This window comes from Macrobrachium nipponense, chromosome 23, assembly GCF_015104395.2.
Source record: "Macrobrachium nipponense isolate FS-2020 chromosome 23, ASM1510439v2, whole genome shotgun sequence".
In the NCBI taxonomy this organism is placed as follows: Eukaryota; Metazoa; Arthropoda; class Malacostraca; order Decapoda; family Palaemonidae; genus Macrobrachium; species Macrobrachium nipponense.
Genome location: NC_061090.1, coordinates 28,152,611 through 28,179,693, shown reverse-complemented (window position 1 = coordinate 28,179,693; position 27,083 = coordinate 28,152,611). Strand labels below are relative to the sequence as shown.

At 38.8% G+C, this 27,083-nt stretch overlaps 1 protein-coding gene across 2 annotated transcripts in view; it reads left to right on the top strand.

The window, feature by feature from the left end:
* LOC135199864 (laminin subunit gamma-1-like) overlaps window positions 1-27,083 on the top strand; it is a gene marked incomplete in the record, with an annotated part of 139,165 nt that overhangs the window by 92,739 nt on the left and 19,343 nt on the right. The window contains 7 exon segments of one of the 2 annotated variants that reach the window (XM_064228000.1): window positions 10,531-10,716; window positions 12,240-12,349; window positions 14,087-14,107; window positions 15,436-15,661; window positions 22,743-22,772; window positions 24,205-24,354; window positions 25,102-25,271. In XM_064228000.1, coding sequence (XP_064084070.1) covers window positions 10,531-10,716; window positions 12,240-12,349; window positions 14,087-14,107; window positions 15,436-15,661; window positions 22,743-22,772; window positions 24,205-24,354; window positions 25,102-25,271 — 893 coding nt within the window. 2 annotated transcript variants of the gene reach the window in all.

The following is a 27,083-nucleotide window of genomic DNA, read 5'->3' as shown; positions in this document are numbered from 1 at the left end:
ATCAACTCTGGTACGCCATTGTACCACGTGACATCAATTCAGGTATGTCCTTCTAGCAGGTGTCATCAATTCTAGTACGCCATTGTACCAGGTGACATCAATTCTGGTATACCATTGTACCAGGTGACATCAATTCTGGTACGCCATCGTAGCAGGTGACATCAATTCTGGTATGCCATTGTACCAGGTGACATCAATTCAGGTATGTCCTTCTAGCAGGTGTATCATTCTAGTACCCATTGTACCAGACATCCAATTCTGGTTATACCAATTTACCAATTGACATCAATCTTGTACGCCATTGTAGCAGGTGACATCAATTCTGGTATGCCATTGTACCAGGTGACATCAATTCAGGTATGTCCTTCTAGCAGGTGTCATCAATTCTAGTATGCCATTGTATCAGGTGACATCAATTCTGGTATACCATTTTACCAGGTGACATCAATTCAGCTATGTCCTTCTAGCAGGTGACATCAATTCTGATACGTCCTTCCAGCAGGTGTCATCTATACCTTGACGTCTTTGTAGTAGCTGATATAGTTTCTCGCGACATCCTGATTGATGTCATCTATTCTTATTCGCTCGTCCAGCAGGTGACATCTGCTCCACATTGACTGTATGCACGACTTCAGTTGATAATATCTTAAGTGTGTGACATCTAAAACTCCTCTAGATGGAGACATCTCTCATGTCTGTAGATGACTTCGATTGATAATATCTTCAGTGTGTGACATCTAAAACCTCGTGTCTTTCAGGCAAGTGACATCAGTGGCCCTGCTTCGTCGCACAAATGGACATCAAATTCGGCATCTGTTCTCTAGATCGTAGTGTTCAATGACATCAATTATTACTCTTCAACCACTGACAAGTTGACATCAGATCCGTCACGTCAGAAAAGTAGGAAGTAGAAAATCCCCCGCCCTCTCTCTCTCTCTCTCTCTCTCTCTCTCTCTCTCTCTCTCTCTCTCTCTCTCTCCTTCTTCGTCTTCTTCTTCTTCTTCTTTTTAAATGTGTTGTCACCACGTCCCTCTAAACATCATAGCAAAAGGGCGTTGCTGTATATAAACATCTGTGGGTGCAAGTCATCCCGTGGGAAGCTAGGAAACAGGAGAGAGTGAAGAAGAAGAGAAAGAAGAAGAAGAGAGAGAGAGCGAGAGAGAGAGAGAGAGAGAGAGAAGAGAGACTGACCGACCGACAGGGCTATTGTCCTAATATGGAGGAGGCGTCGGCGACTCGTCTCGTCCCCGACGGTCTCAGGGTACTTCAGGGCCCTGATCTGCGGAGGTGGTGGGGCACTGGGCACTGGGCACTGGATCAGCTGCTGCTGCTTCTGCAGCTGCTATGGGGACTTGGTGGACAATTTTAGAGAGAGAGAGCAATTAGAAGTTGAGTTCTAATGCGAACGAAAAGTTTGCGAGTATCTACGAGCTGACCACATCAGTGGTGAGAGAGAGAGAGTGAGAGAGCAATTAGATGTTGAGTTCTAATGGACGAAAAATTTAAGTGTATCAACCTGAACATATCATGGGTATAGAGAGAGAGAGAGAGAGTAAGGAATTAGAGCTTGAACTCTAATGGACGGAGACTGTAAAAAAAAAAAAACATTTGTGAGTTGGTAGACACTGAAGAGAGAGAAGAAGAAGATGAGAGAGAGAGGGATAAATCTTAATTTAACAGTCTGAACGCTAATGGACAAAGAGACAGAAAAACGAACGTCTTGCTAACTTTATTATTCAGACATCTTCCAGATTAATGAATTGTGCTCGACTTTTTTTTTTCAAGAGGGGGTTAGGGACCCGTGGGAGGTGAGTCTTGGGGGCTTGGGGTGGGGAAGAGGAGGCGGGGGGGGGGGGGGGGGGGGGGGGGGTGGGGGGGGGGAGAAGTCTCCCCAAAAAAGGAACTCTGGTCCATCAATGGCCTTCGGTAACATTAATATGCAGAAACTGTCAGCTTCTCTGTGTGAGAGGACAACATCACCCATTGCTCTTGGAATGATTATGAGACTGTATTTGATTTTCTTTTAAATACTAAGAGCCTGACAGCCTGATGCTTTGTATATATTGTATGTATATATATTTACTACAGTAGATTTACATCAACCGTGCATTTGATATCTAGGCCAGTCCCTTACGACGCTCCTGATTGGCTGTTGATAAGCCAGTCACAGGGCTGGAAACTCTCAGTCTCTCTCGAGAGTTCACATGATTAGGATCTATGTTCCACCTCTCCTGAAGGATGCGTCTTTCAAGAAAGGTGTAACATACATCCTGCCTATGTGAACTCTCTCGAGAGACTGAGAGTTTCCAGCCCTGTGATTGGCTTATCAACAGCCAATCGGGAGCGCCGTAAGGGACGGGCCTAGACGTCAAATGCTGCACGGTTGATGTAAATCTACTATAGTCTCTACGATTTTTTCTTCCTTGGTGATTACAGCTGTAATTGTCATCAATAGTATTACAGTCTTGGTCAATATTATTATTATTATTATTGTATTTTATTTTATTTCATTTATTTATTTATTTATTTTTTTTGTCTATCACAGTCCTCCAGTTCGACTGGGTAGTACTTATAGTGTGAGGGGGTTCCGGGTTGCATTCTGCCTCTTTAGGAGTCCATTACTTTTCTTACTATGTGGGCTGTTTCCAGGAGCACACACTTCTACATGAGTCCTGGAGCTCCTTCAGCCTCTAGTTTTTCCAGATTATTATTATTATTATTATTATTATAATATATTACAGTCCCCAGTTATAGACTAAAGAGTTTTTATTATATTGCACTGGGTATACGCAAGTGCACTCTCAGACCGCTTTATACCAAATTTCACACGAGCCTGTCAGAGGTTTATTTTCGCTTCCTCGGGGAGTAAGCCTACAAACTACTTTGTTCTTGTTCTTGTTCTTGCTGTTGTTCTTGTTGGGGGGTAGGAAAGATCTATGTAAGAGACTAAAAAGGTCTGATAAAGATGTTTTGCGTTGAGTTAAAAATACAGGAATGTTAGAATAGGATATTTATGATTTAATCATTAGAATGAAAATGTAAAAAATGGATCATGTGCATGTTAAATAGTAAAGAAAAATTATTTCTAGTAAAATATAGCGCATTTATTTGAATTTTCGTTAGTGAAACAACACTATTTGACTGTAGATTTTAGCACGCCCCCGGGGTAAGCTGAAGGTCGGATCACGCCTTGTTACCTTTCCCATGCCATCTCCATGCCTGGGCTATAAAAGTGCATTACATTATTAGTTCCTAGGTATTCAAAGCTTCCTATTTATCTTCCCCCCCCCCCCCCCCCCATCCCCCCCCCCCCCCCCCCCCCCCCGCCTTCTCCATGCCTGGGCTACTCAAAGAACCTTAGATTACCAGTCCTTCGGTCTTTACACAGTAGAGACAAAAGAGAAGCGGTTGGGAATAGCCCTGGGAAGCCGTGGGAGGAATCCTTGATGGGAAATGCTAAAAAAGAGTCCTGCTCTCCGTCGCCACTCCGCCCAGCCTTATTTGGGGGGCGTTTTCTTCGTCAGGTGTTGCTCAGGTGTGCTTCGTCACTTTCGACGCCTGAAATCGGGTCTTGGTCTCTTCTCTGTATTTTCTATCATCTTCTGCAACTTCCTCCAAATGAGCACTGCCGTCTTCTTTGGACGCTTCAATTTCAAGTCACTGGCTCTTTTGGGCTTCATTGTTCCATATGAATAGGGGAAGATATAATCATAATGGCGATAAAAATAGCGTTCTTGTGTAATAATTTCGATGCATATCCTTCCTTAATCCAGTGGATATCGGATCCCATTCAAACCCACAGTCGTTTTATTATTTTTTTTTCTATTTTATATTTTACTTTTAACCGTTCCTCTTTCAAAGGTCTGTCATAAACGTCTGCAATAATTATCGATTATTTTAAGCATTTTTTCACTTTCATTTTTTAATCCTGTCTTCATCCAACCTCCACTTTAATCCAGGCTTAAGACAGGCTCGTGTGGAAAGACCTGTGGCTGAGTCTTGTACGTCTGTCTGTAGAAAGTATATCTTTTTTTACTGTATCTCCTTTCTTAGTCTCTCTTCTATCTTTCATTCCACTCTCTGTCTGTCTTCCATCTTTCTCTCTCACTGTCCTCTCTCTCTCTCTCTCTCTCTCTCTCTCTCTCTCTCTCTCTCTCTCTCTCTCTCCTCTCTCTCTCTCTCTCTCTCTCTCTCTGTCCTCTCCACTCTCTGTCCTCACATCTCTCTCTCTCTCTCTCTCTCTCTCTCTCTCCCTTTCCACACTCTCTCTCTCTCTCTCTGTCCTTTCCCCTCTCTCTCTCTCTCTATCTCTGTCTTCCATCTTTCTCTCCACACTCGTGGCATTGGGTCTAAATACTGTATGCTAGTCTTTATAGAGTGTGAACGTAGATCCTTTGCAAGTCTGCCCGTGAGTGAGAGGACCCCAAATTCAAAGGAAAATTAGGACTGCTAAAGACATCTTCTTGATTCTCGGGTCTTCACACACTAGGACAAAGAACACATCAACAGACGAGTAAAAAAATATTACAGATCTATTTTCGGTGGCTTTGATTGTACACGCTGTAACGGCTGTATACAGGAAACTCGCTTGTGCCGATTAAACTTCGTGGCAATATTCTACTTGTTTGTTGACTTGTTTGTTTTTGTGAGTTTTTATGATCAAATTCAGCCAAACTATCCCTAGTATTTTTGAAATGTAAGAAAAAAAAAACCTTTTTTTTTGTAGGTCGTTGGGACAAAAAATAAAGTGACAATTAATTGTCGAATTCACTGTAAATGAAAATAAACTTAGGACTAAAGCATGATACATCGAATAAGTCTTTTATCTACTTGCTAAATCTCAAGGTCATGAAATTACGCCAAATACGACCCACCCCCCGCCCCAACTGGGTTATATGATCATCGATTCACATACCCATTTGCTGGAAATAGAACTAGTTCAAAATCAATACTAATTCGTATATAGGATTGTTCTATGATATTCGGATCAAGTTAAAAGTATGAGGAATTTATTGTGCTCTCAGCTGTGTATAACACTGCCTGTGTATACGTGTTTGTCAGACACACATATATATACGTATATGTATGTATGTATGTGTGTAGGCGTATGTGCGCCTGTGCATACGTATAGTTTAAACGAATTGCCTACAATTCATCTACCCCAAAACACTTTAAAGTAAATGAAAATCATCAGAGAGAGAGAGAGAGAGAGAGAGAGAGAGAGAGAGAGCCAGCCCATCAACCCTCCGAATATGGGTTTGAAGAGGCGTCAGAAAGGATTGTCAAGTAATTCTTATCCTGCGAATCCTGTTAGACCTGTCGAGCCACCTGCTCTCTTGCCCACTTTTAAGGTCGTCGTGCGTTCTGTTTTTCTTTTTACTTCATTGTCATGATGATGGTGATCGGAGGAGAGCGCTTTTCTCTCTCTCTCTCTCTCTCACACACATTACACACACACACACACACACACACACACACATATATATATATATATAATATATATATATATATGATATATATATATATACATTATATATATATATATATATATAAATATATATGTATATATATTATACATATATATATATATATATTATATATATATATATATATATATATATGTATATATGCTATGTTATTGTTATAATTCGTATTATTGTGGTTTTTGATGCTGTTGTTTCGTCCATTTAATTCGTATCTCACGCAAGATTCATGAGAGAAACATCATTGAAATACATAAGATTTATGAATTACCTTGATTCAGGTGAACAGGTGACAGCCCCGTGGATTAAAAGGAGTCGGTAGTCGAAGTTGTTGCCTTTGCAACGGCACCTCAATTTTCCTCGTTTTTTTGCCTTTGTTTCTTCGATTTTTCCTTTTTTTATTTTATTTTCTCCTATTCTCTTTTCTGCTGATGTTTATGTACACACTCCTCTTAGTTTTTCATGGAATAAAGGAATCCTATTCATCAATTTTTTTCATAAGTTCTAAGGGCTATTTCAAGTTCCCAGGTTTTATTTGCAGAGCGCTCCTTCCGCAGTGTTTCATCAGCGATGCAGAGCGATCGTTTTGCAGAGTTCTCCTTTTACAGAGCGCTCCTCTAGCAGAGTATACTCGTTTTGCAGATTGCTTCTTGTGCATAGCGCTCCTTTTGCAGAGTTCCTTTGCAGAACTCACCTTATGCGGAGTGCTACCTTATGCAGACTTCTCAATTTGCAGAGTGCAATTTATAATATATATATATATATATATATATATATATATATATATATATATATATTATAATATATATATTGCAATAAACGAACTGAAGTTGTTCCTGTCTTTGTACAGAACCCTCAAAGTTTTCGCCAAGACCTCCACCAAACCCGGAGCCCCCACATCCCTCCAAAGTGGAAGACACCCCCCCACTTCCGAACCTCCAACTACAAGCGCTCGAGAAAAAGACACAAAAGCCTCAGGAACATTCCTCTGCGTTGTTTTGGACCCTAGAGGCATCGCCAGGGCCACCGCATTCCTGCCTTTCGACCAGCTGCACATTTGGCGACGGAATTACACTATTTTCTCGAGTTGAGAGCCATCTGTTGGTCACGCAAGGAACGAACATACGCTCATTCGTCAATGAGAAGAACACAAGACCCACTGCCATCATCACCTACAACTATAGTAGAATCACATCAAACGTGCATTTGATATCTAGGCCCGTCCCTTACGACGCTCCTGATTGGCTGTTGATAAGCCAATCACACGGCTAGAAACTCTCAGTCTCTCTTGAGAGTTCACATTGGTAGGATCTATGTTTCACCTCTCCTAGGGATACGACTTTCAAAGGTATCCCTCAGGGGAAGTGGAACAAACATCCTGCCCATGTGAAATCTCTCGTGAGACTGAGAGTTTCTAGCCCTGCGAATGGCTTATCGACATCCAATCAGGAGCGTCGTAAGGGACTGGCCTAGACATCAAATACACGGTTGATGTGAATCTACTATAGTATACACGTGTGTATAAATCTGTGTATGAGAAATACGTCGGCATGTGTGGATTTCTTACGTAAAGACTGACAGGTGGAGGCGCGAATTGAATCTCCAGTGAACTCGGCACAGAATGGAACAAGATAATAAAGTCACAAAACTGCTAACGAAAGCTGGGCACTTCCTTGGAAGCTCTATGGAAGACTATGCTTTCGAATTGCTTCGCATTTCAGATCAGATTTAAGGCTGCTGTACTGCCACGCTTTCAAAACCAGAGATTCTGTCATTCATTTCAGTGGAAGAACGTAAAACGGTCATACTGACTGGCTGGATTGTTATTGATGACAATGCTTTGTAATTTAAGAAGTATACCGTAATTTAACTCTGAAATTAGTTGATATTTTGTAGGATCAGATTACAAAGCTTTGGGTTACATTCTCTCTCTCTCTCTCTCTCTCTCTCTCTTTGAATTTCCAATTGACATTACAGTTCATCACGGCATCCCAGAGTCACGCACCGCAGACGAAAGCAATAATAATAATAATAATAATAATAATAATAATAATAATAGCCAAGCACGAACGCCCATATGCTGAAGCCTTGTTTTAGGGGACTCGCAGCCTCCGGAGACACGAGAACAGAAAGCAATTGTCTGAAGTATCGTTGCGTGTGATTTAGGGCTCATGAACGCCCCCACATAGCCCCCCCCAACCCCTACCACTACCCCCCCCCCCTCTCTCTCTCAGGGTTCATGAACGCCCACTCATATTCTCCCCCCTACCTTTACCAAATTCTCTCTCTCTCTCTCTCTCTCTCTCTCTCTCTCTCTTCTCTCCAGGGCTCTTGAAGGTCCACACATATCCACACTACCGCTACCAAATACCTTCCCCCCCCTCCCTCTCTCTCTCTCTCTCTCTATTTAGGGCTCATGAACTCCCACACATATTACCCCTCCCACCTTTACCAAATACCCATACCAAACCGCCCCCCCCCCCCCCTCTCTATCTCTCTCTCTCTCTCTCTTTTCAGGGCTCATGAACGCCCACACATTGCCCCTCCCACCTCTACAAAACACCCACTCTCTCTCTCTTTCTCTCTCCTGTCAAATGGCTTGGCTGGCTCTCCCATTCATGTGCACTGTTGGAGAGGCTGTATTGAGCTTAATCGCATATCTCCCCCCACCGGTGAAAATAGCGCTCTTCCTGAGTTGGTGAAAGAGAGTGAGTGGGCCAACTGTCATTCGTTAAAAGAAGTGGTTCCTGGTTCGGTGATCCTTGGCTGGGGCGTTTGATAAACCTCCTCCAGTCAGTCTTCCTCCGCCCACCAATGGGACTGTTATAGTAGATTCATATACACTGTGCATTTGATGTAGAGGCCAGTCCCTTACGACGATCCTGATTGGCTGTTGATAAGCCAATCACAGGGCTAGAAACTCTCAGTCTCTCGATAGAATTCACATGAGTAGGGTCTAAGTTCCACCTATCCTGAGGGATATACGTCTTTCAAAAGTATCCGTCAGGAGAGGTGGGACATGAATCCTGCCTATGTGAACTCTCCAGAGAGACTGAGAGTTCCCAACCCTGTGATTGGCTTATCAACAGCCAATCGGGAGCGTCGTAAGGGACTACTGGCCTAAACATCAAATGCGCGGTTGATGTGAATCTATACTATAGGTTAGGTTTAGTACCTCTTTTAGTAGTAGGTACCTCGTTACTAAACTTATAGTGACTGAAGTTTAGTTCCTTTCGTGACTGGCTGGCTGGAGTTAGTCAGAATTGGATTCTTTTTAATGTGGATGTGTCGTTTGATTTTCTCTGCATGGAATGTATGAGAGAGATATTGTATTCCTATTTGAGCTCTCTCTCTCCTCTCTCTCTCTCTCTCTCTCTCTCTCCTTCTCTCTCTCTCTCTCTCTCTCTCTCTCTCTCTCTCTCTCTCTCTGCAGGGGATGCTACAAGTGATGTATTTTAGGTATGAATAGGCAGAAGTTATATATAGGATATATATATATATATATATATATATAATAATATATATATATAGATATATTATATAAAGAGAGAGAGAGATGAGAGAGAGAGAGAGAGAGAGAGAGAGAGAGAGAGAGAGCCTCATATCTATGTATTTACAGAGCGAAAAAGAAAGAAAACTGTATATGCATCATAGGAAATTAAATTCAATGAATCTTCTATACATAATATATGTATGTGTTTATTTATGGCCATTTATGTCCGAAATAAAGATTTTAAATTTGAATTTGAATAATAAGATAAGAAAAGAGAGAGAGAGAGAGAGAGAGAGAGAGAGAGCCTCATGCTATGTATATACAAGAGACAAAAAGAGAAAGAAAACTGTATGTATAACATAGGAAATTAAAAACAAAGGATCTTGTATACATAATAAGATGAGACATTACAGAGAGAGAGAGAGAGAGAGAGAGAGAGAGTAGGGCGGCTTTGTGCTACGCGATAGCCTTTGGTTAAAACGTTGGCGTGATGCGTGCAAGGGCATAGATAGCCATCCTATAGGACGCTCCACCCATCCTTGAGGATATCAGTAGGAGGAGGTTATGGAAGACGAGAGAGAGAGAGAGAGTGAGGAACTTTAAAGAGGAGAAATTAGTCGATAAAGTTTTTTGTTGAAACGAAACATTGCATTATATATATATATATAGCTATATATATTATTATAATATATATATAATAGTATATATATATATAGATATATATATATATATTAGGGCCTCATTTATACAGGAATTTTTTTTTATAATTTTCAAGCTTTTAAGTAATATCTGTCCTCATCACTTGGTATCCTATTATTAATTGTATATATATAGAATACATATATATATTAGAGCGTGTATATATATTTACGTATCCAAAGAAAAAAATGGTGTTTTGACCATAAAGAAAGCCGTAAACCTTTCTGAAAAGACAAAAAAAATGAAAATGATAAAAGAGTCAGGAAAAACGAAAGCAGGAAGAGAATTCCAAAACGGATTAACTGAAATAGAGCTTATATCCAGTCATCAATTCCAGCTGACGAGACATCTTTTTTTTTTTTTTTTTTTTTTTGTTTTATCTTGTTTTCCAGACTCCAGACGGACAGTCTCTTAAAAGGTTTTTGGAGAAATCACAGGTTTTTAAAAAACTGATTTATTTGCATGAAAACATTTCAGATTGGGATCAGATTTAATTGATCCCGTTTATGTGATAGAATAATAGTTCTAAAATAGCTTTTCTATTTATATCAACTAGAAATAAAACCAAATCAGTTTTATTTTTGATACCCTATGAAATGTTGTTATGTTAAGAGCTGTTGATATATTGACATTAACATTAATGTGTCTTGTTATCTCAGCCATGTGAAGAAATACCGTTTAATTTTTCCTTGTTTGTCTGTCTTTATTGAGTAAGAGCATCCTATCTCAAAGATTTTGGTTCTCTCTCTCTCTCTCTCTCTCTCTCTCTCTCTCTCTCTTCTCTCTCTCTCTCTCTCATCAGAAGTTCACCACAGACTCATCCATTCGTTCCTCTTCTCTCTTCCCCAAAATCAGCCTGCAATTGCAACGGGTACTCCAGCCGTTGCTACTTCGACCAGGAACTATACGACAGGACGGGGCACGGAGGGCACTGCCTTGACTGCGCCGCCAACCGGGCAGGGCCAAATTGCCAGAGATGTCGGGACAACTACTACGAGCGCGAAGATGGCGTCTGCATCGCTTGCAACTGCAACGAAATAGGTGAGGAGGAGTGAGGTTCATTGCTTGCAACTGCACTTTGGAAATGTTGGAGTGTTGGGACAGATACGTACTAACTGCAGTGTTCTTGATTAGGTATATCTTAGTTTAACCAGACCACTGAACTGATTGACAGCTCTCCTAGGGCTGGCCCGAAAGATTAGATATCCTTACGTGGCTGGGAACCAATTGGTCACCTAGCAACGGGACCTACAGCTTATTGTGGGATCCGAACCACATGACATCGAGACATTCATTTCTATCACCAGAAATAAATTCCTCTGATTCCGCGTTGGCCGAGCAGAGAATCGAACTTCGGCCCACCGGATTGGTAGCCGAGCGAGAAAACCACTAGTCCAACGAGGAACTAATTGCTCTTGATAGTATCGTAACAAGAAGTAACGACATTGATGCACGTAACTGTTACGACAGTGATATATGTAACTGTACGTCTGTTACTATTCACCTGTCATTAACTATAGTGACGTAGATGTGGAGTAGGTAACTTCATTTGAGTGCAACATTATTAAGAATTATGCAGATGAATGCAACTACAATATAAAGTATGCAAAAGCCAGTTTACTGCACGCAACTGCAAGAGGATAAGTAAGAATTGGATAATTGTTCGCATCTTTGCAGAGTAAATTCTTGCATGAAAGAGTCTCGGACGAGATCAGAATTATGTCATTCTTTGCATCTGCAGTGAAATAAATGAAGAATTGTGTCATATGTCATTCTTTGCATCTGCAGTGAAATAAAGTAAAAATTGCGTCCTATGTCATTCTTTACATCTGCAGTAAAGTGAAGTAGAAATTGTATCATATCTCATTCTTTGCATCTACAATGAAATTAAGTAAAAAATTTTCATAGTATCGGGACATATTTAGTCTAAGTAGTCATAGGCGTCTTTCCAATTAGTACAGTTTAAAAATATGCTGTTACTGATGCCTTTCTGTTACATGATGTATATACAGGTACAATAACACTAAATAATTTTCATATTTCAGAACTGCCGCTCCATTCTAAATTTTGCATGAAAGATCCTTAATTATCAACTCAACTAGGTTCAAGATAGAATTCAATTGATTTTTTCTGGGTTTTCTTGTATATATTTTAGCTGCTAATTTCTCCATTTGTTGCTTGAGGGGACGCGGACCTCTTAGTTACTGACTTTGATGTTTATTTTTCACCTCAAGTTATCAGTCTTTTATCTTACTTGACCTCCGTAGGGGCCTAGATAGTCCCGTCAGTGCACCTCATTCGGTTCTTTGCAGCGTACCTTCGGCCCCTGGCTGCAACTACTTTCATTCCTTTTACTGTACCTCTGTTCATATTCTCTTCTTCCAACTTACTGTTTACCCTCTCCTAACAATTGTTTCATAGTGCAACTGCTTTGAGGTTTTCCTTCTGTAGCACCTTTCAAACATTTTACGGTCAGTTTCCGTTTCAGCGCTGAATGGCCTTAGTTGCCCCAGTGCTTGGCATAATGTCATAATCTATATAAAAAAATTGAACTTACTTGACAGGGTCGCGAAGCCTCCAGTGTGCCAGCGATGGCCTGTGCCAGTGCAAACCCGGCGTGACAGGTGACAAATGCGACAAGTGTGCCGACAACTACTTCGATTTTGGCCCTCAGGTAAGAGCGATGTTTTTTAAATGAATTCCTCCCCCTCCCCCCTACCCGAGTTAGCCTAGGGATTTTTCTAGAGATTAACTTCCTAGTTGCAGCTTAATGGGCTGCTCTACGAACAAGAGCCTGTGCTGGCATTAGGCCAATTCAGTCAAAAACTTGCAATTCAGCACTCAGTGTCATATTTTATGCCTTTTGATTTATATCCACAACGAAGGACAAGTGGTCTAATGAAGACCAACCAATGGTAAATCTCTGTCAGTTGCAATTCATGATTAAAATATGACTTATGTGGGTTTCCTCATTTCAAACTGTGATCTGCAGATTCAGCGTAACAGGAAACGATTGATGTTTGTGTCCCCATTTCAACTTATACTGTTAATTCTTGATACCATAATTATTTTTCTGCACCTTCAATGCTCCCAGTTGACATGACACTAAAATTTAAAGGCTGTAGTTTGGTAGATAAGGTACTAGTTTATTTTTTAAATGAGCAACCAGTTTAGTGCTGCCTTAATGTTGATTAAGGTTTTTTTTTATGGTGGTGGAATGAAGTTAGCAGCTTGAAGGAAAATCTTGATGTGTCCACAACATGTGGCAAAAGTTCTGGTAATAAATGCAAGGTTCCAGAAAAAACTAAATAAATGCCTTGCAGACATCCTCAATACAAAATATCTATAAAAAAAACTGGATTGTTAACCAGGCTAAAGAAATATAAATTTCCCCTTTTGTGAGGCTGTTTTCAAGCTGGTCGAAATATTCCTATTAATCTATAATGATTTTAAACGATACGGATACATTTTGCAATCATCATTTACATTCCTTGAAAGGCATAGTCGGTTACAACTGGTTTTAATAGCAGCCAGTAGGTATGCCCCATTCTCCTCTCCTCAGCTTCCATATCTGCGTTTTGCCCTCCCTAATATCTAGTGGAACTCTCATAGTGGTACATATCTCTTTCCTTGATGCTTATAACCTTCCATCTTTCAAGATGCGATTCTACAGCTTCCTTCGGTTGCCCTTCCTCTTCTTTTTCTTAGTTTCTTTGGGTCTGGGCTAGATGAGGGTATGAGGTTGCCCCTCCCACTGGCCTCTGCTTTTACATAAAAAGCTGAATATGTTGAGCTATGCTTCAGCTTACCTAAGCGTTACATTTCTTTGAATTTTTTCTTACCTGCTTTGTTAACTTTTCATGCCTTATCATTTTTCACATCATTCCCCTTAAAGTCCTGTTGCAAGAAGTAAATTCCTTTTAGCAATAGTCTGAGCCATCATGTTCCAGTCTGGTGCTATTTGGAGTAAGTAAGTTGATTATTTAGCAAAATATTCATCTGAAAACAAAATAACTTTTTATTATTAAAAATAAATTAGTGTTTTTTTTTATTTCTACCTTGTCACACATATAAAGACATATGTACGTAATTATATGGACAATAAAGAATCAAATTTGTCAGGTGAATTTTAAACCAGTTCACTTTCTGATTATATCATAGACTGTAAATAAAGATTATTAAATACACCGCTGTTTATATAATATAATGTATATATAACAAATGTACAAACAGTATATCAGTTTTGATTTGTGTAAATACAGATTTATTTTCCTCTATAAGGACTTCCAGCAGAACGGTGCTTTCCTTGTTTCCTCTCAGTAAATACTCTTTTCAGTTAAGGATTCACATGCAAATAATCTTAAGAAACAGCTTTCACATTTTTACTCTTATTTAATGTCCTCTTTTTCAGGATAGAGCATTTGGAATAGAGGTCAGGTGCATGCTATTCAGTATCTCTTTCTGTTTAATGTACTACTCCATAGCATAGAAGAAAGCTTTTATATGTATATTTTGATGGCAGTGTTATGCACTACCCTGATGCTTTTGTTTTGTTGTCAAACTAAAAAGAAAAATAAGACAGACCTTGTAGCATTTATTTCAGTAAGTAGAAGCCATGTTATTAAATGCTTTATTTAATTGTTTTGTAAACCAAGTTTTATCTTTTATTATTTTAATTTTGAAGTATAATCTTATGTTCAGAGTTGGAAGTTGACTGGCTTTTAAGAGTAGTAGATAGTTTATTGTTGCATTGATTTTTCAAAGCCATAAGGTATACTTTGGTTTGACATAAATTTGATTTGAAGATGCATAACGTGAGACGCAGATGCTGATGAGTTTGGTTGGTACATGACAGTTCCATGCTAGCATTTGTAATGGAATCATAATCTTAAAAATCTTAACAGCATATGTGAGAATAAGCAATATAAAAATTCACCTTTTTATTTTGTAAAACTCCTATGCCCTAAAATCTGATAATTGAATCAAGCACAAAATTTGTACGCTGTGTTAGGACATATGTGTCTGACCCTACTGAATATCCATTTATTTATTAAGTTAAATCATCCGTAACCCTTTGGAAAGAAATATCCTACCCAAATTCCTGTCCTTTTAATAATAAAGTATGAGATTTAAACATCAGTTATGTATGCTATTGATAAGAAATATTAAAAGTAATTGTAAAAGTCAGGTCAATAAAGTGTTTAGCATTGTGATTCCAATTAACTAGTGAAGTAGTAGCATTTAAGAAGTGTCTCCCTTTTGATAGCAGCTGTTATGATGTGGTAAATGATTAATGAATATCAAAATTACTGTCAATATTGTCATTATAATTTGTCCCAGTAGATTCTTCAAAGTACAGTAAATCCCCCGTATTCGTGGGAGATGTGTACCACACCCCCCGTGAATAGCTGAAATCCGCGAACACCTAAAACCCCTCTAAAATACTTAGAACTGCCTATTTTGATATAGTTAAAACAAAAACCTCTAAAAATGCTTATACGTACGTGAGTATTTCAATAGTTTTATCACAAAAAGTGCATACAGTAAACTGTGAATATCTCTCAGTGGAAAATACTGTGAATAGGCAACTTTTCCACGAGTAATGGGTATATACGGTCCATTGAAAAATCCATGAATAGGCAAGTCAGCGAATACGGAGGTTTACTGTAATTACATATTACTTGAAAGGACATTGGTTGACACGCACCTTGGTAATACACTGCAGTGACTTGCATGTCTTGAAATTAACTTTTCTTTTAGGGATGCAAACCATGCGGCTGCAATGTGGCGGGTAGCCGTGACAACGAAGCAAGCTGCGACCCGACAAGCGGAGTTTGTGTTTGCAAGAAACACGTTGAGGGTCAGCAGTGTGATCAGTGCAAACCTGGTTATTTCAACCTGGATCAAGGGAACGTCTTTGGATGCACTCCTTGTTTCTGCTACGGCCACTCTTCGATCTGTTCCTCAGCCCATGGATACTCGAAAGGTATGAGGTGTTATCGAAGATTTGCTTCTCAGAATTATGAAAAAAAGGATTTGGTTATTGATGACAGTAATGGGATTATTTTGTCAGTACAATAACTGCAGGTCAGGGCTTTTCTGCATTTAAAGGAGCTCTGGTGTAGTAGCAACCAGCCATCACATTCCAGCATTCTGTATTGCCATGAATGAGGAAACAATTGCCTTTGTGTATTTCTGTGTAATATATGTAGAATTTTACAAATATTTTACTGATTGTAATGGTTGCCTTCCAGTCCTACCATTTTTTCAGACCAACAGAATAAAAAGTTATATGCCCTTACATTTCCAATATATAACAGAAGCCTCAGTGCAATAAAAAGGTACTTTTGGAGACAAATTTTAAGACAATTTTCAGATTGCCATAATTCTTACATCGCTGTTTAGTGTGAAGACGTTGCAACCATTGATAAATGGCATAAATATGCAGTAGTATATCATGTTTTTTTGTTCACACTTAATAATTAAAGTCATTTGGCAACTCCTCTAAAGAATGCAATAAATGAAACTTAAAAAAGCTTTGAGAATACGTACTCCAGGTATAAAAGACAGATTAGTGGAGAACAAAGAGTATATTGAATGTGTCATATATAATACATACTTCATTGGTATTTCTAATTTCAGTTGTTTCCAGGTGTGGACGTTTGCTACATTTATTTTAATACTATTTTGGTCTTTACATGAAAAAAATCACAGAAAATGGGATTGTTGAAACTCACTTGTGTGAAAAACATCACAGAAAATGGGATTGTTGAAACTCACATCTTGATTTAGACAAGAGTGGGAATGGAAGAGGGTTTAACTTGGACAGAAAAGAACCAGTTACATATATAGATGAGTGATGGGGATACACACTTATCAGTAAAGTTTTGAAGTCTAGTACAACAGAAGAGAATAGAATGAGGCAAACCTATCTTTTATTTTTTGACAAGAAAAAATAATAACTGGATTATTTTTATAGTTGGAGAGCCAGATGGATTTTATTCACACTATTGAGTACAAAAGGTTTGAGTGTGTAATTCTATTGTAAATCACCTAACAATGAAAGAAAGGGAGTCTTAAGTTGCACAATCCTGGGCTTTGGTCCCTGAGGGTCTCAAAAGGGGAGCCAAAAATCCAATTAAACAAACTTTCGAGAACAACAACCGTTTCAAGCCTGTTTCATTTAGATCATCCCTCAAATTAAACTAATGCAACTTAAGACATGAAAATGCCTGGGGTTACTAATTAAGACACCTACTAATTAACGACCAATTAACGATGTATTTAAACTTTCAAGTACAACAAAAATTCTTCTTGCAAATGATTGTTTAGTAATCCTAGACACCATATCCACAACTTAAGACACAATGTTTCCTGGGGTTTGTAGATAAGATGGGGGTCTTTGGACCCTGAGGGATACGAAGACCCTCAAAACTGAACTCGTTCAAAAGAGGGAGTACAACAGTTTTTATTGATGCTTTGGATAAAACATTATTTCAAATGAACAAAAATGCAACTGAAGACATGAAAATACCTGGGGTTACTAATTAAGACATCTACTAATTAATGACCAATTAACGATTTATTTAAAATTTCAAGTACAACAAAAATTCTTTTTGCAAATGATAATTTAGTAATCCTAGACACCATATCCACGACTTAAGACGCATTTTTTCTTGGGGTTTGTAGATAAGATGGGGATCTTTGGACCCTGAGGGATATGAAGACCTTATACAAAAGAGGGAGTACAACAATTTTGATTGATGCTTTGGATGAAACATTATTTCAAATGAACAAAAATGCAATTTAAGACACCAAAATATCTGGGGTTATTAATTAAGACTAATTAACGACTACTTAATTAATGATTGATTTATTTAAACTTTCGTGTGACACAAAATTTCTTTTTGCAGAAGATAATGCGGCGTGGAATGTACAGTGTGATGTACGACATAGTTTATTGTTTTATAGTGACCAAATAGAATCCTAGGTCAAGTCACTGTGTCTTAATTTTATTGCGATCATCTCATTCGTGATCGTCATTAGTATTTTCATCTGGTGATTCCATTTCTCTTGGCAGAGGATCATGATCTTCATCCATAAAATCATCCATACCACCATCTTCCTGGGCATCACCACTGTTGTCATCTGGCTCTGTTTCGACTTGAACCTCTGGAATGAGTGCAGGGGGCATTTGTTCTCCATTGAACCAAATGATGCGAAATTCGCCGTCAACATTTTCCCACCCATTGGTGGGTATTTTTTCCAGGTCTTGGTGATGAGCACTACCCCATAATCTTGCAACGAATGCACTTCTATCCACTTGAGGTGCTAGTTCTGCTTCACATGGTGGAATGCTGCTGCCTGCAATGCTTTTAAGCTTCTCAAATGGGTGCTTAGCATTTGACTTTCGTTTGTAGGTTTTCTCGACCACGTTGAACCTGTGCTTGTTGAGTGGGACAAGTTTCCGTGCTCCGTACAACACGCAGACAAAATCCTGCAAGATTTGGATGACTTCCTCTGTTGGGACAGCCTGGCTCAATGAAGCAAACGCTCTCTGGAACATGTGACTTTTTGCCACAATTGCATAAGGCCTGTTCTTTCCTTTCCTTGCAAAGGCAAAGGTATAGTCACAGCCAGTGAACGCGTGTAGGCCGGGGATTGCAGCACACATAGCTTGGCCTATAGCAGCAGCAATCATAGTTACGTTTACATAATGCAGGTCGCCTTGTCCTCTTGTCCCAACCTCCATCCACACGGTGGAGGAAACTCGATGGACATGGTGTAGGAGTAACACTAGAATGTCAGTGTCAAAAACTCTTATGACTATGTCGGCAGGTGTGGACTTGTCTGCCTCAATCATGTGAAGGATGACTCTGGTGTCAGCCTCTGAGTGGTTGCAGTTTAGAGATGGGACTGATTCTGCGTATACTTCTCCATCTTCTACGAAGTACCGAGTGCATTCTTCCATCACTCCCAAATACACTTCCCGTCCATCAAGAAGAGGTTTGTAGAAGTCACTTAACCAATCCTTTGTGAGAAAGACGGGTAGCTCTCATTTGAACGACTCCCTCTCGAGTTGTTTCTTGAAGCTTGAGTCTCTTTTCTGTTGAGGTCCTTCAATAACTAGTTCCCCTCCCACAACAGCTTCTCTGCGCTCGCGCACACAGTCCTTGATGGATGGTCTTTCATACGTATCGAAGTTGATGTCAATTCTCCATGACTTATATGCCAAGCTAGTAACCAGAATGTATCGTGACAGCTCCCGGTACATTGCAGGCTGATCCGGCGATATGCAGTAGAATTGGAAATTTCCGTCAATGATATGAGTACCTACAAATGTTGGGCTGCCATGGTCATTGACAGTTCCCTCAAGAAGTTTGAACAATTTGCTTTTATCTGTGTGAGCCATCGTGCCATCACTGTGACCCATTGACAGGGGCACAGGTGTCAGTGGAAATGAGAAGACATGCTCAAGGTCAGTGTCATTTGTTGCTTTGTTGCTGCTGTGAAGGCAATGGGGCCAAGAAGTGTACTAGTACATTAGAGTTGTGTCTCTTTGGCATTTTTGTCTTTTCGATTGGTTATGCATTCACTTGCGAATGTGTGAAGAGGATGCTTGCGAATTGGTTTTTCAAAACGCTCTGCACTTTCGAGGCATTCTTTTACAAACCTTTCATACCTATTCTTGCCGTCTTCTGGAATGTTCAACAATGATGTACTCGTGGCATCTGTTACACTCTTCCCAGTGCTGATGTTAATGAGAGGCAAGCTTGGATCAAGTGTGAAAGGATTGGCGGAAGACTCAATGTGATTGATGATCTTCTGCAGATCCTCATTGTCTTTCCTGATTCTGGCTGGACTGAGCTCAGTCTGAGTGTCGCTTGTGTTGCCCATTCCAACCATAGTGAGAGCTTCATTCACAAGTGCTGCTTGGCTACTCTTGGTGACACTCCACCATACTCTTGAACTGTAGTTGTTCGTGGACGATGTATATTCCATCATTCGGGAGGCTGCATCTGCATTGACTGTTTGCTCCAGGGTGACATCGACTGGAATTCATGCAAATTCATTGTTCGATCATCTGACTGAAAAGCCTCCATCCTTTAGAATCTGCCGCAGCCCAGGATGCGAATCAGGTAAGCTCATCAAGTCAAGCTGGTATTTCGACATCCAGCGGGCATAGTTCAGTCAGTTTGTTGCAAAATACAGATCAATCATCGGTGCCAACTTGGAGATGAAGAGATCTATGTATGTTTCTCTAACCGCACGTTCGACAATGTGGTAGATCTGTATATACTGGATGTACATTGCCCAAAACTGTGCTGTTCGACCAAGGTCACCAGTTTCAGCACTCTTCTTGAACCTCTCAAAAGCCTCAATAGCTCTCCAATCAGGGGTGAGTTGCAGAAACGATCATCTTCCTTCTTTTCCAGGGGGACATTCTGCAGTTACAGGAGAACCAAGTCTGCATTCTCATATTCCTTTAGGAACCGTCGGAAAAGTAATGTTTCTAGCGCAAAAGCAAGCATTGGGTGAATACGCCTGAGTCTGTCAGCATCGCTGGTCCACCCAATTCTGCGATAACCTTTCCAATGGCTCTGAAGTAACACATGAGAATTTGGGATACTCCAAACATAATGAAAAGACTGTCAAACTCTGACTGACTGTTGACTTGGATTTGGTGTGCAGTCTTTGCGACATCTAGATCATATGTAACCAGACCATACATTTGGCTACATTCCTCTACACACTTCTGAGCTGTGCGAATGGTGTCTGCAACAACGACATCTTTTGTGATGGGTGGGTTTAGGTTCGGCATATAGTGAACAACCTGCTTCAGCAATCTATCTTAGTGAAGACGTGCGTTTTCTACCTGTATCAAACTTAACAGGTACCTTTGTGTATGGTAGGCCTACAATTCACGGATTGAGTGAGAGGAAAGCCGTATTTTTGGTATTCTTGTGTATGCATTGACATGCACTGATCTCTGTTTGAATGATTCACATTATTATGAACCACCAACTGGGAATTTCCAGAAACTGCCATGAGCTTATCCAGTGTCCAGCTGTTACTGATTGTGCAAAAGAAATGTCTTACCAGCAGACCTCAGGGATTACTGCTACAAGTGGTTCATTTCATGTCAGGAGTCCCTCAATTATAAAAAGCTGAAGGAATTCCTAAACTACATGTACTTAAAATTGTGAACAAATTAGTAATTGCTTGTTAATTAGTAGGCGTCTTATCCACAAACCCCAGGAAAAATCATGTTTCAAGTTGTGGATATTGTGTCTAGAGTCGATAAATTATCTTTTACAAAAAGAATTTTGGTTGTACTTGAAAGTGTAATTAAATGTTAATTAGTCGTTAATTAATAGTTGTATTAATTAATAACCCCAGATATTTTGGTGTCATAAATTGCATTTTTGTTCATTTGAAATAATGTTTCATCCAAAGCATCAATCAAAATTGTTGTACTCCCTCTTTTGTATAAGGTCTTCATATCCCTCAGGGTCCAAAGATCCCCATCTTATCTACAAAACCCCAAGAAAAAATGCGTCTTAAGTTGTGGATATGGTGTCTAGGATTACTAAACAATCATTTGCAAGAAGAATTTTTGTTGTACTTGAAAGTTTAAATACATCGTTAATTGGTCGTTAATTAGTAGGTGTCTTAATTAGTAACCCCAGGCATTTTCATGTCTTAAGTTGCATTAGTTTAATTTGAGGGATGATCTAAATGAAACAGGCTTGAAACGGTTGTTGTTCTCGAAAGTTTGTTTAATTGGATTTTTGGCTCCCCTTTTGAGACCCTCAGGGACCAAAGCCCAGGATTGTGCAACTTAAGACTCCCTTTCTTTCATTGTTAGGTGATTTACAATAGGATTACACACTCAAACCTTTTGTACTCAATAGTGTGAATAAAATACATCTGCCTCTCCAACTATATCTAAATTCTTGAGGTTTGATATGTTATTTGAATGGTACAAGAAGCTAATGGGGTCCAGAATACTAATCCAAGTTAAATATTAAGCACAAATGGACAGGTTTGTAGATTACAGGTACTACGAAATGATTTTATTTACCATGAAACTGCACTTTTACCCAATACTGCAGTCATGTTCCAGTGCACTTATCAGATAGGATTAAAACAAAAGAAACATTTTTAGACTAGTTGGAAGTATTACAGGTAACTATTCTCTAACTACTTAGGAACTTGAATTTGTCGCATACCATGTTTCAGGTGGTAAAGTTGTTGGATAATACATTTCAGATAGCAAAATGTAGAGCTGTTGTTTTCTACATATTTTTACATGTATTTGTGCAGGCTGCATTATTCGGAAGTCATGAAAGAAATACTTTTGTATAAGTACGCAGTATGCTAGCATCCAGCATACTGTGCAGTGGGCCAATTGGCCCTCATAGTATGCACTTTTGTAAGGGCACCCATCTCCCATGGTATAAGCAAATTCATTTTAAAGGGAAACTACCTACTTAAATTCACTACCTATAAAATACGTTTTTAATAAGGTAATCGTTGGAACATGATACACTCTAATTACTACTAAGAAAATAAGAATTTACAAGATGCTGATCAAAACCGTAAATTGTTCAAAGTTCACATGCAACTGGGAAACTCATTTGGTAAAAAAAGTTATTGTACAGGCACTATAGCTATTGTATACTGTTCTTTTAATTACATACTGTTATCATAGAATGAAATGCCATATACGTACTGGGGAGATTCTTCTGTTAACCTCATAATAAAGTACTACATGGATTTCATATGAAAAGCCTTTAAACCTTTTGTGATCATCTACAAATTTTTGTGTCATACCTAATTAATACAAAATCACTGTTCAGTATATATTCTTACCAATCACCAGTGCTCTCTAGAACTTGCCTGAGTATGACACTTCCAAGGGTATAATGCACAATTATGGAGTGTGTTGGAATATTACTCTCTAGGATAAAAGTGCAGACCTATCAATGAAAACATGGGTTAGACATCACAATATTCACATAGTACATTCTTTCATTCTATTTTGCTAATCTTTTTTATTATAGGAGTTATGGTAATACCAGTCACTGTTGATTGTAAGTACTGCTCATTATAGAACTCTTTGATTTTCAATAGAAAGTGATTAAATAGATAATGTCCTAGAACACTTACATTCAGCTTCAGATTCATAATTTGAAAAGAAATTTTGGGTCTTCCGTTTTTTGTCCAATTGATACGATTCTAAGCTTAACTTGTCTAGAAAGAGGGTAGGCTTAGAACACCTTTGTTGTGTTTGACCAAATCAGAAACAAGTTTAGTCTTACTCAGATTGAAATACTATCACATAATTTGTGTTCTAGTTTGTATGTTGTACTATATGATTGTAGTAATTTGCTTTATAGGAGCAAAGGCTTTTTGTAAAAACAATTTTCATTTGTGTGAAACTGTATGTTACACATTATTTTTACTTATAATTTTCCATTTTGAACTTGTGAATATTGGAATATTGGTGATAATTTTAAAACTTCATACAATAATTACTTGTATATTTGAGTCTCATATTTTATCAGCTGTATGATGCAGCATATGCAATATGTAAATTTAATCCCAGGCTTACCTAAGTAGGTTTTTCTATTGGTAATCTATTTAGAATACGTTTTCTCCAACATAACATACAGTTTGTGTACATTCAACAGTGTTTTGATATTTGGCAGAGTAAGCTTTTAGAAGCCTAAACAATTTGACGTGTTCATTATCTTAATTTTATGTCATAAAATCTTGTTCATGTAAAGAACTTGTTCTTGTTAAAGGAGAGGGTCCTTCCACTCTTCAATTTTTTAACCGAATACCAGTGTTGCGTACGGGAAGTACAAATTACTAACGTCTAGATGTAAGCATTTTCTGATTACATTCTGTATTCCATCCAACTTCAGTATGTCTGTATACACTAAGGCTTGTCGAGGAAATGTCACAAATGGCTCTTTTTCTACCCTGTTACTTTTTATTGTAGTGTTTGGTAAAGCTTTATACTATTGTACTATTCTAATGGGGATTTAAACATTGTACATATAGTATACAGTATGTAATACTATGTTTGTTTATATCCAAAAGTGTGTATACCAACTTTCTGCAGTAGCCACTAACCTTTTGTAAAACATGTGTCACCTAATCTGTTAAAAGTGACATGCATGTATGTCCTGTTACTGAAAATCTAAACTAGAATGATATTAGAGTTTATAGATGACATTCATAATCCTAAATATAAAGTCTATTAAGATTGTAACATCGAATCATTTTTTCAGTATTAGCATTATTACTATAATATATTCATTAAAGTTAGAATTTTTCTTACTTTAAATTTTGCACCAAGTTTGAAACTAACATTCAATCGTGACATAAATCTTCCAGATTTGAAATTTTTTTTAGGCACAGTGTTTGCACTAAGGAAACTTAGATTAATTAGCACTTAACTTTGCAATAAGTATACGTATGTGGTTACTCCTCTAAAATAATTCTCTTGGGGTTTAGGTGTTGTTGAGAGTGGTTTTGTCCGTGGAGAAGAACGCTGGGGAGCACAAGAATCCAGTGGACAGGAAATCAAACTTAACTTCAACCCTGTGGTTCAGTCTCTCGGTGTTGCGGCTGTTGGAAGGGAAAATGTTTACTTTGTTGCACCTGGTAAGTTATACAGATGGCTATGACTGTCAATTATTGCAAAATTGACACTTATAGTTGCAGAACTAATTCAAGATTCAATTACGCACAAAACAAATTCAGTCCTTTTGATATAAAGCATAATTTCATTGTATGTGGTACGTATCTTTGCTTTATTTTCTCTTAGTTTTTCGTGATAATAGTATACTATTGCAGCTCAACTGTGAAAATAAAAATATACAGTTCTCCATTAGCTTTTATCTTTTTGTTTTGTAATATTTTGTTCTGCCTGCTATAGTACAGTACAGATTTGTGCTCTTTAAATAATTAATAAATGAAAACTAGGTAGTATCTGCATTATGGAGGACTCACAGTATAAACATATTTAGGTTCCATTATCAATCTGATAAGGGCTAATTTTGTAAGTTATAGTTCATGGCATTTCTACACTGAGACAGTCATGGAACACCACCCAATGTGGATTGGATTGCTGGCATAAGATTTAGGTTTAAAAGTGAAGGGCTAAGACAGTAAGGCCATTCAGTGCTTTTACCCTAGGTGGACTGGCTTTTAAATCCATCAGAAAATGTGACAGCATAAACTGAACGTTGTATGTTATTTTTATTTAAGTGGCTGAGGAATAATGAATAGAGACCAGCATAGTGTATCTATATATACTGTTGTAATGCTGACAGTACATACTGTGGTTTGCAAATCTCTTAACAGTTAGCAGCTCTAGGGACTACTGATTATTGAATGTTTGGTTTTCAGATCGCTTCCTTGGCGACCAGAGAGCCAGCTATAACCATGATCTATCATTTTTGTTAAGAATTGGAGAACTCGGACCACAGCCTAGCACAGAGGACATTATTCTCGAAGGTGCTGGACTTACTATTTCAGCACCTATTTTTGCTCAAGGCAATCCACTTCCAAGCACAGAGGTCAGCTTTAATTATAGCATTTATAAAATATTATTATCAGTTCTGTTTGTAATACAGTAATGTATGATATTGACTTAAATTGGTATTTTGTATACACAGTACATCAATTTATGTTTTGTTAGGAGTTTATCTTGAGATGTGCTAGGTTATTCAAATGTACATTTGAGTCCATTGGACTGGCATCAGAGGCAACAACTGGGTGCTGGACCTCAAAAAAATGTTGAATCATTAGGTAGCCCATGAAAATATTCATAAAAAAACAACCTTAATTACTGTAAATTAAACTTTCCTATATGCTTTTTAAGTTGTTATATTAGAATAACATTTCAATATGCATTTCATAACTTGTTTAATTAAATTTATAAAAAAAAAAATCTATCACAGCTCCTGAATTTTATCTTATTCTCAATTACTACAAACTTGTTTTTTAAATAAAGGCCTACTGGATGAACAACCTATTAGTCTGGAAAAAAAAAATTAAGGCGAGATAGGGAAAACTGCTTCCTCTCAATGAGGAAGGGTGATGGCAGCTTCATAAAAAGTGTTATAGAATTTGAAGAAAATAGAAACAATTTTAAAGCATATGGATAGAAAGGACAGAACAGTCACTGGACTGACTTGCACTGGCACTGCCCACTTTGGCACTATGTAGATATTAAAAAAAGGTGGTTTGCCTAATGAATGTTTTGACTAAGAAGTCATAAAACTGGGAACTTTTATACTTGTAGATGTCAGACAAAGGAATCATAAATATTCGATGATAATAATAGCTGAATGTTGTATACATACTGTACTTGTACTTCTATAATAGAACTAATGAACAGTTGATGTGCTTTTGTACAGGTTTGTTTTACTGAGAAGAATTTTAGAGCTGAAATCCATGGTCCATTGAAAGACAGTACAAAATTTTGTTTTCTCTGTAAAGTTCAGGTCTGGAGTTTAAACTGCTACTGTATAATGGAGAAATTAAACACTGAAGGGTCACCAGATGATTGTGTGTGTACGATATGTTCTTCGGCCATGCGCTGCCGAGCATGCATCCGTTATTGGCAATTCTGTATACGCTGTTGCGAGTCAGTTGGCTCCCGAGTATCCTGTAATAAAGTCCAGTCTCCAGGACGTTGTGTCATTGCAAACCCAACATGGCGCAGTGAGTAGGATAAGGACCAACCATGCCCCAGATACGTCGACCACCCCAGGCCACGCCGAGGCGTGCCTCACCTGCAATGCCAAGGGCCTTGTCACAGGCCATCATGCAAGCACAGACGTTATTTGCAGACCAGCAGCGTGCCATCCGTTCCCTTCAGGATGCCCTTCCCGGTTCAGGAGCACGTGCCGGTAAAGTTCCTGTCTCTGCTGCCCCTGAGAAGTGTGAGGCGGTAATGTCTTCGGCAGCGTTCAGATCCTGGAGACGTTCGATGACGTATTGGATTCACCTTAACAAGTTCCCGCCGCAGGATGTTGTCCTGCACATTAGGCTCAACTGTGTACCGGCGTTGCAACGTGCACTGGACGCTCGGTATTCAGATGCCAAATGGAATGCCCTCGCCCCAGACGCGGCTCTGGACGCCATCGGGAATATTGTGTTGCGGTCGTCGAATCAGGCAGTTCAGTGGTCTGAATTCTTTGCCCTCGCACAAGGGCGCGAGGAATTAGTGAGCGACTATTTTTCGAGGTGTGCTCAGAAGGCCACCGACTGTGATTTTGAGTGTCCCAAATGCGGGGAGTGTTTAATAGAGTACATGCTGTTGCGGAAAATAATGGTAGGCCTCAGTGACCCTGTATTAAAGAGGCATGTTTTTCAGACATGTG